General features: G+C 42.0%; 1 protein-coding gene across 1 annotated transcript; it reads right to left on the reverse strand.

The window, feature by feature from the left end:
* Positions 1 to 673: 673 nt before the first annotated feature.
* Positions 674 to 14397, reverse strand: cep170ab (centrosomal protein 170Ab). Its single transcript, XM_067499170.1, has 20 exons — positions 14259 to 14397; positions 13002 to 13068; positions 12522 to 12665; positions 12319 to 12408; positions 11080 to 11161; positions 10813 to 10868; positions 10295 to 10454; positions 9705 to 9842; positions 9082 to 9537; positions 8607 to 8977; positions 8349 to 8477; positions 8042 to 8174; positions 5718 to 7187; positions 5277 to 5520; positions 4936 to 5044; positions 4598 to 4759; positions 4050 to 4138; positions 3574 to 3667; positions 2288 to 2339; positions 674 to 2155 (listed from the first exon to the last, which is right to left on the reverse strand). The coding sequence occupies exons 3-20, from the start codon at positions 12624 to 12626 to the stop codon at positions 1902 to 1904; spliced, it is 4194 nt and encodes a 1397-aa protein (XP_067355271.1). The 5' UTR covers positions 12627 to 12665; positions 13002 to 13068; positions 14259 to 14397; the 3' UTR covers positions 674 to 1901.

Raw genomic sequence — 14397 nt, forward strand, 5'->3', positions numbered from 1 at the left:
ATGCATTCAACATATTTATTTGACTTTATTCTGGTCAGTAACTGAATTGGAACAGGCTTATTAATTGTTTGTAGATAAATGTATTCATTGTTTTTTGTTATTATTACACATTTTTACTACACATTTTTAACAAACACAGCTAAGCTAACAAAAATTGTTTTTATTTTACATGTAAAACCTAAATTATAGTATAGTAACTAGATCAGTGTTAAGGAGGGATTCAGTGTCTTACCCAAGGACACTTCAACAATTAGCCAGGAAGGACCAGAAGTTGAACCATTAACACTGTGATTTGTGGACAACTGCCTTACTAACTGAGCTACAGCTGCCAGAGGAGATGCCCCACGAGTGAAATGGAGGATATTACTAACTATAAATCCATAGGTTAATAATAGATCATCCAACATAGGTTGTCTGTCAACAGGAAGTTGGTCTCTAGTAACTTCCTCAAGTTCTGTGAGCTTTCTCCATTCAAACATAATTTTTAAAACAAATTCTTATGTAAAAATGAAAACAAAATAATTTCGAATTATCATGCATTTTATTGGAAATGAGACAGTACACACATATTGCAAGGTCAACATTTAACCTAACATTATTAAAAAGAAAAAAACTATCTTTATACAAAACATCCAAACAAAGAATTAAAGACAAGCACAGTAGGTACAGTAAATGCAGTTATTCATCTTTATTAAAGCAGTTTTGGCTAAAATTGTTTCAACAGCTCTGATCAGGTTACATTCATGTGTAAACGTTGGTATCAGGCTAGACATCGGAAAACCTACAGTTAGTACACCGTTCTTCATTCCATAAACAGTAGAATGCAGCTGCAGGACTTGGAGGTAGCCCCTGTCTTTGCTGGTTTAAACACAACATATTGTTTGTGATCAGAAAGTAATTTGACAGACTTTGTAACCCTGCTTTGTTTTTGGTGGAGGACATACATGTGATAACAGAAAGTCATGTCCTGGTCCCTCAGAGATGAAAATTAGCATATATTAGCTTTTAAATGTGCAAAGAAACAAATCTCACCTCCTTTTCTTCTCCCATACACTGCACCGTCTTTTCTCTCTAATGATTGTTTGATCCAGGGCACTTGTGACAAAATACATTTGGAAGAGGAAAACCTTTTCTGGGAGCTACATTTGATTTCACCAAGGGGAATATCTGTAATACACTGGTTTAAAATAGCATTGGCACAAGGCATGGAGGAATCCGTAGTTTAAGTATAATAAACATTTACACTGGTACATAATATACATACCCAGTTCTTTTCCAAGCAAACAAGCTTTTTCTGATGGAAAATCGTTACTGAGCTATGCTTGGGGATTGGAGTTACAACAATATGTTTTTTTTTAAAAATAATAAATAATAAATAATTCTCTGCTATTTAGAAGAACATTTTGACATGCGCACACACCTTTGCTTAATCCTCTTAACGCAATTGCACATTTTTTGTTGGCCACCTGATGAACTTTTGATTTGGGCTTTTGTAGATTTCAAGGCTGCAACAGTCAGAGATACTCTGAGAACAAAATGCAATAAAATAACCTTAGCAGGAATATGGAGAGCCTTTAGCAATTGTTTTCTCTTCCTTTACACCTGTTAATTCAAATCCGTTTAAATATAATAAGAATGAGTGTCAACACAAAAACACAGATGAATGGCTGTATATTAGATCACAGCAAGTCCACCAATTACTACTATGTTATGTTGCTTATATCTGGCATCTGAAGAGCTGCTGTTTTTTTTGTAGTCTTAAAATGCTAGAGAGATTTGCCACGGAATAGGCCTCTCTCATCATACTAATCTTCTAACCATACACCAAATCTGCTCCAAGAGTTTCAGTATGTGTCCAAGATAACTGATGTTTTGTGAATTCTTTCTTCGGTGTGTCAGTTTTAAGATCTTGGGCTCTGTTGTAGCCCTGGGTCTCGCTCTGCCAACAGTGAATGGTCTGAGGATCCACGTGCTTCAGAGGCTGGTCCCTCAGGCCTGAGGACTGAGAGTGTGCTGGGGGACACTTCAGCTCCAGGGTGCAAACCGGATGTCCCCTGCTGGACTCCGGTGCTGACCCTCTGATCGGTCTGAGGAATCAGGCCCAGGTTTGACAGAGCGTCCAGGGTGCTATCTGGGTCCACCATCATGTCAATTACTGTCGGATTGGAACAGAAAGAAAACGTAATTTAAATTGAGTATGCTTAAGTTTTATTTTGGTGAAAAATGGCTCCTAACTTTATTTATTTAGGAAACTTCTGATAACGACAGAGAATCATCGGATCCATACTGTGCAGTTGTCTTTCCACTCTCTTCAGGTCTTGAATAATGGTGGAAATCTCCTGTTAAGAATATATAAATAAAAAATGAGGGTTGCTCAAAGATATGGGTAAGTAAGTGAAAGTTCATGCATCAAATAAATCCACTCAATTCATTTCTTCATTGCTGCAGAAATACGTTTGGAGCTGTGCCACGTACACCCACTAATACTTTATGAGCCCTGTGACTTGTGCCGTGGGTAGACATATGTCTTCAAGGGGTTCACATAAGGCCAGACTGGGTAAAAGGTAAAATTTATGACCTTGCCCCTGAGAGAGACAAAAGTTTTGTTGACTCAAACTTTTTGGCCACAACAGCTTGTAAGTCTTTTAGAGCAAACCTTATTTAGTGGACTATCTAAAATAGCCATTTGGATGGTAATGTTAAGGTTTGCTCAAGACTTAAGCATCTTTGATTGGATCTCCCAGAGAGCTGTAATACTGTCAGCACTCAATATAATTGCTTCAGTACGTAATCAGATACTGTGTGGTTTGTAGGGAAGGAGTGGATTTGATACTGTGGCATTAATCCCACAGTTTATAGAGTTAATGTATTACTGACAAATAAATTCTTAGGCAAAATACATTTATTGCTGTAGCAATCTAAAACTGCCTTTCAGACCCCGGCATTTGTGTTAATTTATGCTAATGACAATGCCAAAAGGCAAACATTATGCTGATTAGACTTTGTTGAAATTCCAGTATCAATTTAACTATGGCATTTATTGGCTGCATTGATTTTCTCACGAAAACCACATCTGTTTATACCAGCAAACATTGTGGCTGTATGGATTTTGTCAGGTGTGAGAGTCAGAAGTCAACAACTTGTGCCATCTTTTGATGTTTTTGATGTTACCTATACAATACAACCTTACAGTTGTATTGTATAGGTAGATAAAATAGTCACAGAATAATCACCCACTAGCGTAAACTCATCTACAGGCATACGGTTTGGTATAGAAATGAATCACCCCAAAAACATCCAAAGGAGGGTGAAACATAGTTGCATAGTTGTACTACGTGTGGCATACCTGCTGAAATTAGGCAGTGCTAACATGTGATGGCACAAATTATAAATCAGAAACACATTCATCGTCGGGGTAAAGCTGACATCTGTACCAAAACGGAGAAACCAAGCAGCGGGCTACTAACCATCCTCATGCTCGTACAGTGGCTAAAAATGTAAAGTATAGTCATTACGGATGTCAGTTTCACAAGCCTTAGTAGATAACAGACAAAATGTTGACATGTTTATTACCTTGTTGGAACTTTTAAGCACTAAGGAGTCGTGCTCCGCCTGCAGCTTGTTCTCAATCTCTTCCCATTTTCGTTCTTTATCCTTGAAAAGGATCCTAGAGGCCACGTTGTTACAAAAATAGCAAAACACGTGAAAGTGCATTTAAAATAGTTCTTGATAAGAAGTATTAGTTGACAAGGTGATTAAGTTCAGGCATTGTCTGCAGATTGTGGCAATGAAAAAACCCTTTGAGTCATCATCCCGTGTGTGCTAATGAGAGAGAAAGATATGTAGCTGGTTGTCACAGTGCTCCTCTGTGATGTGCCACTCAAATTGTATTGGTTGGCCTAGTTACCCGACATAAAACAGAGTAGAATTTTATTACACTATATATTATGTTGCTCTTGTGACATTCTATCCTCAGTTGTTTCAAACTATGTATTAAATTTACAGCAGACTACAGTAACATCATGTATATACCAGTGTATGATACTTACCGGATTTTGCAGGTTGTTTTGTCAACTGACTGACGTATCCTAGTTGAGAGTTGAGTCACAGATGCCAGTAATAAACTGTCTAGCACAGCCTGATGGATGGAAAGAAACACGGCATCACTTCACCATCACTAACATAACATTTTTTACAATATTGCAAAATGTTGTCTAATTATTTTGAATTCGCTCAGCTTTTAGTTTAGGGTCCAAACAGAAGCACAGTTTTCTGTTAAGGGTTAATGATATTTGTCATATAAGGAGTGCCCTCTTGTGGCAGACAGACTGACAAAATTATATTGTGTATGGTGCTGGTCTGTGTGACTGTATCCTCTCAAATAATACAGTGGGGATAGGAAAAGGAAATCTGAATGACCCGATGTTTAGCCTATTTTAATTTCAGTGTAGCTTTGAGTACTTCAACATTGTGCACAGAGTGTTTCAATTATTCATACTTGAAACACCGGCTTGAAGAGAAAAATACCTCAAATTCAAACTGTGTTATAGCCCTTTGTTATGCAGAATGTCTGCATACTTTGAGGAAGAAGACTTACATCATCTCTGTTCCATGTCTGTCGTCGGATGGAGCGGGAGCCCTGTCCGCTAGATCCTCGGGGTCGCAGCTCCACAGCCTGCCCATTAGTTCGCTGAATGCTGCTGTGTTCTGTGGAGGGAGCACCCAGGTCCAAGCTCTGATGAAACACGTGTTCCTCCAACTAAACCAGAATTAAAAAGTGTTACTTTGAGATGTATTTGACCGTATTACGTGGGTAGCAGCGCATTAGTAATAATACGAATACTAAACATAATAATATACTAATATTATGTAATCCAGCAGATAGAGAAACTGTATTTTTCTGTAGTTTGGGTAGCGTATAATATCTTTACTTACCAGAGCTCCAGGGTCTGTGGCTGCAGGGCTGACTGAATCAATCTCTCCTGCCACATCGTGAATCTCTCTGGCAAGCATGGCTAGGTCTTTGGCTAGATCTTGGCTAATCCTGATGTATAAACATAAAGCAATAATATATGCGCAACAAATCTTTTCTCTTGATTTCTTCAGCTTTATTTTTGTATCCTTCATACACGAGCAAATTGAAAGCATTGCATAACCGAAAAGTGAAGACCAAATCAGTCCCAAAAATAAAATATCGGAGCAGCATGTTTGAACACTGTTATCATGACTAATCGCTGCTCTCAAACTGCACTAGAGCACCTCTCACCTATACGTACCTTGCTATTTCCTCGCTGTGTGCTGTCCAGTCTTTCATGTAGTCATCCTGTTCCCTGGAGTGCTGCTTTAAGGCTGACAGGCCTGCAGGATTCGGAGTTGCCGGGGCCGAACCTCCTAGCTGGGCTATCCGGGTAGACGGGAAGGGCCGTGTGTGTCCTTGCTTGGATGTGTGGCGGTTGGAGCCATATTCATCCTCTGAGGTGGAGGCATACTCTACAGGGACACGGCGCCACCGAGTGCCAGCTAAGAACAGGATGGTAATGGAGTTAAGGTGGGTGTCTTAAGGAACATTTAGTTGCACAAGTAGGTAAGTACAATTGTGCACTTTTGTGGACAAACATGGACAGAATAGAATTTGTGGCAAACAATTTCAATTGCTAAGGGACTTAGAGGATTACTTTTTAATATAAATAATATGAAAAAAAAAAAACAACACTTACATGCAGGTGGTCCATAGGAGGTGGTGCCTTTACTTTTGTCAGGCAGCTTGGAGGCACTGTTAGCCCTGGCTCTGGGTACAGACACTGAGGTCACAGTAGACCCTCTCAGTCCTTGTCTAATGGCATAATCACCTGCTGAACCCCGGGCCCCCAGACCTCTACTCCTTGTCACAGTGGCCTCTGAATCACTCTGGGCAGATGGGGATCCAACCCTTGGTCTCCTTGGCTGTGCCAGGGCTTCTATTCTTGACATTCCCCTTCTTGCCATCCCTGTCCTGGATGTGGAACTAGCAGTAGAGGCCTCAGATGCTACTGACATCCGGTCGAGGTCAGCAGGTTCCGTGTCTGATGAATCCCCCAGACGGGCTCGCCTAAGAAGGGATGCCCTGGTGGGCCTGGGCTTGGGAACACTGACAGTTTTACTAGGTGCAGAGGAGACAGGGGCTTGGGTGATCTTAGCCCGACTGGACTTGGTGCTGGCCCCCACCGTTGAGCTACCTGTATGGGCTTTTGCATGAGAGCCTCTAGACTCCTGTATAGAGGTGGGCTGGGAGTCAGAAAGGAGTGCATTGGAGTTGACATCATCATCAGTAAGGTCCAGGGAAGTCCAGGGGCGGTTGGGCTGTGGAGCACTAGGTGCTCTGTTCTTGACCTTCCTGTCCTGGGCCTCTCGACTTCCAGCAGGGCCCTTACTGGAAGAGCACACCACTGTTCTCTCCTTCTGCTGTCCTGCAAGGGTTCTGCGTTTCTGGACAACTTTTCTTGCTCCTTCAGCCTGGCTTACTGTGCTTGTTGTGTCCACATCTGACTCAGGTGACACAGAGCCTTCAATGGACTGACTTGGTGGATCACCTTGGTCCGAAACAGTGGTCTCTAGAAAGGCTGCCACAGCCTCTGAGTCTTTCTGCAGTGTGGCGCTGTCAATACCAAACTCCCGAGTCTGAGTTTTGCTGCGTGTGAGCCCATCAATGCGTGGTATTAGCTCAATGGGCACGTTGGAGCATGGTTTCTCCACCGTAAAACTCTCCTGCCTCAGCAGTGGTTTGTCACTACTTTCCTTTGCCTTCTCCTCTTCCCTTTTTCTCCTCCTTGCCTCCTCCATTCTCTTCTCCCCACTTGTCAATGGACGAGGGGGGACCTTGGTCATCATACCTTGCTGACCCGATCTACCCCCACCACTGTCCTGTGACTTGGCTGGTGAGGAGCGACTCGGGCTGCCACTGTTACTGCCCACACCACCTGTGCTGTGACCAGGCAGATTCTTCCCCCGGGACATTTTCACTTCTGGGTTTTCTTTCTCCTGTGGCTCAGTGTCCTGTTTCTCCCCCATATCTGTACGCAGGCCTGAACCTGGGGTCCTCCTTCCTAGGGCCAGCTCCTCGCCAGGCAGCTGTGGTAAAGTTCTCCTCTTACGCTCTTTGTAGCCAGAAGATGCAAAGGAGGCTGATTGGCTGGACTCACTTTTTTCAGCTAAAAGAGGAGAAAATCTATATTCAGTGAATGGAGTCGTTAGGTGAATGGGTAACATCCAGTATGGTAGTAGAATTAATGCACTAGTAGCCATCTATGTTGATGTTTGGATTCTCAACAGTATTTGCCAAGTGAACCATGAGATGCTATTTTGTTCAGTATCCGTTCATCCATTATCTTCTGCTTATCCAGAGTGGGGTCTGTCATTTGTACTAAACCAAAGTATGTGAAATCCCTTGTGTGTGTTTTTCCCCATTGGTTTATAAAGAGACAAGTAGCTTAAGCTTAATCATTTATCAGCCGCAGAATTCGATACACCCGTATCACTGTCGTGAAACTGTCAGAAAGGTGGTAATTCTATGTTTATTATTGAGGTCATACTGGGTGGTGGAGTCGTACTAGAGTGCATTACATTAAGAGGTGGTTCTAATTTTTTGGCCCCCTATTTTATGGTATCTATATCATTAGCAAGCATTTGCTAATTTGTTTGATCACAGCAGACAAAGTGAGGTTAGAACAAAAACAATTCCCTAAGTGAACAAGGGTGTGTTTTATTTCTAGCAGGCAGATTTTCTGATGTTTCTTTCTTTAATTGCTAGTGTTGGCTGCAGTGTTGGCTTAAAGCTTCACTTTGTAACTAGAAAAAAGTTTTAACTTAAAGGCCAACAAGTTACGTAAGTTTCATTTAAAAGACCAGGCCTGAACATATGAAATACTCAAATGTTTTTAACTTTTCAACAGGAAATTCCACCCACATCCATGAATAGAAATAATCATCTCGTTACATAAACATCATAGGTTAAGTAAACTAATTGCGACCAATCCTTTGTTCAAATCCAAGTATCTTTACGTACCTCTGTCCTCTGTGACCATGATTTGACTCTCCCCTCCCGATCCCTCAGGGTCTGTCCTAATGTGACTGGCAGCCAGTGTTGCCCACTGTGAGACCCAGCGAGGACCACCCACCACCAATTCCCCTGATAGTACCTGTTCAAAATGAGCCATTTACTAAGTATTTAAACAGAATAGCAGAAGTTGTTTTTGGTGTTTATTGTAGATTGGACTATTAAATACCAAAGGCAAGACATTTTGCACTGCTTATTTTTGGCTGTTAGTTAAGACACTTTTATGGCTTGAATTTAAAACAATATATTTTTCCACCTCTTTCTCCATGCGCCCAGGCTTAAGTCTGTCTCCAGTACCAGACTTGTGGGAGCTGAGCCTCTCTCTTTGATCAGCAACCCCTAACCTGGACACACACACACCCTCTTGCTCTTCCACACCAAACACCTTAGAAAATCACAATAAAGAGTCAGAATTGCACCAGCATACGCACACGTATGACAATGATTTGTTATATTTTGTAATGAGATGCTTTGTCATCGACAAAATGTACAAAAGGGTTATATTCTTTCCCACCTTATCGATCATCTTCCTAGCCTCTTCTTCTTCATGGTCTCCATTCTCCACCTCAATGGTGTAGGTCCCTCTGTCACTATAATCATCTCCATGGTGATAACATTCCTCACGGCAACTCTGCTGATGTGGTGCTGAGCCACGTCGCCTCTCTATGTATCCACCTCCGACTTTGGAATTTGAAGGCTTGCGACGACGGGCAGGGCTATCCTCCTCTGCGAAGAGCCCCTCTGGTACATTAGCGCGACCCTCTCTGATCTTCATTCCTGCACTGCCCCAAAGCCCCCATGGACGCTCCTCTAGTGCTGCAGCCCTGCGCTGCTCTCCTAGTGCATTCTCGGAATCACTCTGAGTGCCGTCTTCATGTTTACTGCCTGGGATAGGAAGAGCAGAGAGGAAGAGAGAAGTTAATAAACAAGAAAATACGCATTTAACTATATAGTGAAGATATGATAATACACGCAGCGTATACACTCACCTTTTAGGCTCCTAAGTTGTACAGGTACATCGCTCTTCACACTTTCTCCATCATCCTCTGCAACTGTCTCTTTGAGAGCTAATGGCAGCTCATTCTGAGCCAGCCAGTCAGCAACTTTCACCTCTGCTGCAACCATGGCGGTCTGAAGTGGACTTAGCTCCTCCCCAACAGGCCGTTTGGGACGGGGCTTGGTCTCTGGTCCTGTCTTTGGCACCCTGTCTTTGACAGTCACTTTGCTTGACACCCCAGGGTCGAACTCAATGGTGAAGGAGGCGTGGCCATGTATGGGCTCAGCAGCAGCAGAAGCAGCAGCAGACTCATGTTCTCGGGAGAGGGCCTCACCAGTCACTTTACCTGCTGAGTGGGTCTCCTTGGTTGGGATCTCAAAGTAGCTAGGCTCCTGATTGGATGCTGTTTGCAGGATGGACTTTGCGGGCTCCACACTTTTCTTGTTATCTTTTAGAATTAATGCAAACGTGGATTTAACAGAAATTGTACTACATGTAATGGAAGTAGTAAACTGTTGTGTTTGAAAGTCATTAAAAACTTCATACACACTAATTGCTTCATTACTTCTTTACTTCAATTGTACTTCTTCTGCAATTGCGTCACTCTTCTAATACCTGCTTCGTCTTTTTCTCTCCTCCGATCGGAGCTCTTTTCCTCCGGCCTTCCTGGTTGCTGGTCATCAGTGTCTCCATCTCCCCACCAGGCAGGTTGCCCATAGAGGGGCGTACCCCTGTGCAGAGCTGCTATATCCACTGACAAAAACAAATCATCTGTTAGCCTTACATGATAATATCATGCACTTTATCACAGCTAAAAAGTTAGAAACAGCTGCGGTGTCCATGGTGACATAGGTCCTTGAACATATCCCCAAATTTAGCTTAAGCTTAAGACCTTTGTTACTCGTCAGTTTCCTTCTATCTTCAGTCTATTGAATGCTGTGTAAAAAATATCCCTATAAATTATTCTAAATCTTCATTATCAATTAATGTTTATGTTTGATCAATTCATTACATTTTAGTCCTAAAAAGCCAGACGTTTGTGAAAAATATTTCTTATAGCCCAAAACGAAGTCCTGAACTTGCTTGTGTTTGCCTGTTTACAGATATAAAAATATACAGAATAGCAAATATCTGACATTAAAGAAGTGAGATAGAGCAAATGGCATTTCTGATTCATAAATTAGAGTATCTTTCTACTTGCTCACCTGTCTTGTCCTCTGGCCTGCTGGACTCAAAGGTTTGAGCAGTAGCTCCCTCACACAATTGTGCCGCTGCAGCTTCAGAGGGTTTCACTTCTGATTTGGATGATTGTGTCTCAGGAGGTCTCTTCTGGTTCAGTTGAAGCTGGCTGCTGAACTTCTCATGCTGAAAGTTTTAAGAGAGAATTTCAAGCAGCTAAACAATAGCATAATGAATATGAATATGTAAGCATATTAATTATTAACTCATTTTGATTCTGCATACTTCAGAAAATTGATTTTCTTTTTTTTTTAACCCAGTCTCTTAAAATAATTGAGGCGATATTGTAAACAAGAGATGAAATTCTATGTTTTCAGCAGCTTCCTGGGCAGTGTGCTGTGGTGAAACAGCAGATTCATCAATCGTGTAATTTATGCCCAGTTCAGCTGAATTCTCTGCTCTCTAAAAAACAACCTATCTGATGTATTTCAAACTGATGAAAAATAAAATAAATTTGTGTAGGCATATTTGGAACTGTACTAACCTTGAGAGCCTCCTCGGGAATATGCAGCTCTCCTCGGACCACGGTGAACAGGTTGGTATGTGAGGCAGATTAAGGTAAAAGACGGTGAGCTGAGTGCAGAAGTGACAAACACGCACTGACAGCCTTATCTATTATGCAGCAAGTAGAGTGCAATTAACCATTGACAGCTATTCAAAAACAGATAAAGTTACAGTGTTGTCCATGTTCACTGACCTTGTGCTGTGTACCACTGAGTTTGACAGATAAAACAAGAGCGTTTTCAAAGGATATCGTACCCAAACCTCAATTTGTCATCGATTTTCAGCGTGACATAGATTTGCTCCTGTATTCTCACATCATTGACAAATGTCTGCAAACAGAGCAGAATGTAGTTATTAATAATATGTAAAGAGTTTTCAAAAGGTTATGTATTATTTGAATTTAATTTTTTTGTTCTGGATATCTGGGCTGCTGAAAATATACCAAAGTCAAATAACAAATGCTTGGTGCAAAAGCCTGTTTTTTTTTTTGTTTTTTTTTATTTCCTGGTTCTTTAAAGAGATATTGCAGCTTTATAAGCAGTTTTACTCTAATACTTGGTTTAGACAAAGCCCTTAAGATGTTTTATGTAAAAGAGGTAAACAAATAATTAGAAGAACAGCTTTGTATGTGCTTGGTAACTGTAGCATTAATGAGAAAAGTAATTTATAGTTCACCCATTGAACCATCTCAGGCAAATGATTGAGAGGTGGATTTTTAATAATTAATTTTCACAATTTAAGTACATGACGGAGTTAAAACATACATAATTTAGTTCAATAAAGCTCGGTGATTTGAGGGAAACAAATTTAAAACTGAAGCTCCAGAGATGAAGCTATGCTGAAGCTTTTACAATGGTATTGTCACTGTCAGAGGTTTAATTTGTAATTGAGAATCCAACGTCAACATTTCATATCACCGCTGTAATTCTAGATGCACGTCAGTGTGATCAGGGCCTGTTATGCTTTACATTCCCCTCAGTAACTGTGTAAATCTCCACTTTGAACCAAACATATTGAAGTTACATAAGGTAACGCTGATTCGCTGTGTCATGTTACTGAAGAAGAAATGACTTGGTTCTTACAAAGCTTTCAGGCACAGTTCTTACACTCTTACCCGGCATGTTTATCAGGGCTGCAGCACTAATGTGGCCAGTTTAGAGAAGGTACGTAACCTTGGAACCTGTGCATGTGCCACTGTAGGTATCAAGTAGTGCTTACTGCCAAAGTATACCCCTATTATCTGGTAGAGCCACAACCTCAAAACTCTGTGGCATTTCCCATATTGCAGCTTCACAGTCTTTCAACTGATCCTCTATGTCTGAGAATGCCAATGATGACATCATCAGTTATTTCCTCAGACTTTAGTAACCTTCCTCCTCAACCACAGGAAACATCATGCAGTGGGAACACAGTGATGACAAGTAAACACAACAGCAGGTGTAAAAAAGCTCAAAGACCCAGGAGAGTAAATAAATAACACACTCACTCCATTTAAGCTGCCCAGGTCCTTCACTTTGTGTTTGTCTGTGTTTGGCTCGTAGTTGATGACGGCATGTTGTTTGTCGACACTGCGGGACTAAAGCAACCAAAATCCAGTCAATCACTTTAATTCCCGTTAATCGTGGTGCTTCAGATAAGAGTCCAGACAGATGAAGAGTGACAGCTCAGAGATTGTGTTTGGTACTGTACCTGCAGCATGAGCTCACAGTCATCCCTCCCCACGAAGATCATCTCCCTGGGGAGACGATGACGCGTCCCACCTCCGCTCACCAGGAACCAGGAAGTCAGACTCATCTCTGCCTCGCTATCTCCTCTGTTCTCCCTTAATGGATTCTGTTAAAACAGAAACAGTTAAAACAGTATTAGAGGCCAAAGATATACAGTGGTTATGTCTATGCATTTATCTATGTGGCTGTTTTTTTTTTTCTAATGAGTCATACTTTGATCAATAAAAGAGGCCTTACAGCGCAAACAGGCACGAGGAATTCTGCAATAACAGCAAGCACATTACTCTGTATATTTGTGTGTGTCGTATGTGACACACACAAATGTGTGACACACACAAATGTGTGTCACAAAGCAGCTATTTCAAGTATGACCTGAGGACCCTGACATGCTTATAGTATCTGCCTCCAGTGCTGCTAAGGACATAAAACCAAAACATCTTACAGAATTCCAGGCATCCTGCTGAACTCCCAAATTGTCACCCGGTCACCAAATCCACAAAGCCACGCCACTGAAAAAAGAAGAGGAGCCGTTAGATATTGTACAGAGTCAGAATGACAGGGTTAAATTATGAGACTCTAGAAAGACAACAAGATGATGATACATGTAAATTAGGGCCGTTGTTTAAATTGGAGCTGGACAGATACTGAGACAGTGCACAGGGACCCAAACACAGGGCCAGTACACAAAGACATATTAAACACACACAGGCCAGGGTTCAAAGGGAGTCAGAGAGAATAAAGACAGCAATGATGTTTGTACTTAAAACCTCATGTCTGATCCCCACAATTCTCTCATTTGATTTCCATGCAGCTGTGATGATGCCCATGCACAGGAGACAGCACAATGACTCCTTTTACAGGGACATGCAGCCGGCTCTTCCTCTGCAGGAGCCCCATCAGCATATAGGCCTTGCTGACTCACGCTCTGAAGGAGCCATAGGTTATTTAATTACGCACACTTTGTCATATCTGAGGATCATGTTTGTGCAACAACTCAAGTCCAATGGGACTCAACAGCATCTCCTATCTACTTAGGATGGACAAGGTTAACGCTTTTAGTGGCCTGGCTTCTAATGGCCCAGATTTCCCTTTTAGACGCTTGATCACACACGTCTCCCTCTAGTCAGAGATATGAATCTCCTCGGCAGATGACAACACATCCACTGTGACCACAGCAGTACAAGCGGTAGAAATCGGCCAATGAAAATGAGCCCAGTTAGGCCGTGTCTCACTCCTGCGTTTGTCATGGAGCCATTTAATAATGACACCAGTGCACAGAAAGGCAATCCGTTAAAAAAAAACAATGTTATTTACACAGTCATGCACGATATCCTACTACTGAGATACATGCAGGTTTTATCCATAGTGCATCTCCCGCGGATGCTGATTAGCGACTTGACAACTCAAGCGTATTGATCCTTAACATTCGGGATTATCGCTGTTCACTTAACGCACTGTTTATCCCCACACGGGCTAATTTAGATGGACTGACAACAACACTAATCACGTGTTATTGTAAATCAGGTTATGGAGGCTTTCTGCTGGACTGCCAAGTCGCTCCCGTTATGGACGACATATAGGTTTTGGTGCACAAACACAACGATGCTCGCTTCTCCGTCTCCATCCTGCTCCGGAACAACCCCCACCCACACAGCTGGAGTGTTTCTAAAAAATACAGAGGATGATGCATGTCACTCACCAGGTGCTGTGCGGACAATCAGCATCCGATATGTAGAGGATTATGAGCAGAGCTGCTGCTGCTCCAGCCCGCCGCCCAGCCCTGCTCCCTCAGCGCTACTGCGCGTTGGCCTCACGGCGGCGCTGTGTGCCCATAGAGG

Source organism: Channa argus, chromosome 3 (assembly GCF_033026475.1).
Source record: "Channa argus isolate prfri chromosome 3, Channa argus male v1.0, whole genome shotgun sequence".
Classification (NCBI taxonomy): Eukaryota; Metazoa; Chordata; class Actinopteri; order Anabantiformes; family Channidae; genus Channa; species Channa argus.

Bases quoted from the DNA above. Each gene is read 5' to 3' on its own strand.
- cep170ab (XM_067499170.1), bottom strand. From the start codon at position 12,626: ATGAGTCTGACTTCCTGGTTCCTGGTGAGCGGAGGTGGGACGCGTCAT. The intron at 7,188-8,041 runs GTACGTAAAGAT...CTCCTCTTTTAG, and splicing joins CATGGTCACAGAGGACAGAG to CTGAAAAAAGTGAGTCCAGC. The intron at 2,340-3,573 runs GTAATAAACATG...TATTCTTAACAG, and splicing joins TGCTTAAAAGTTCCAACAAG to GAGATTTCCACCATTATTCA.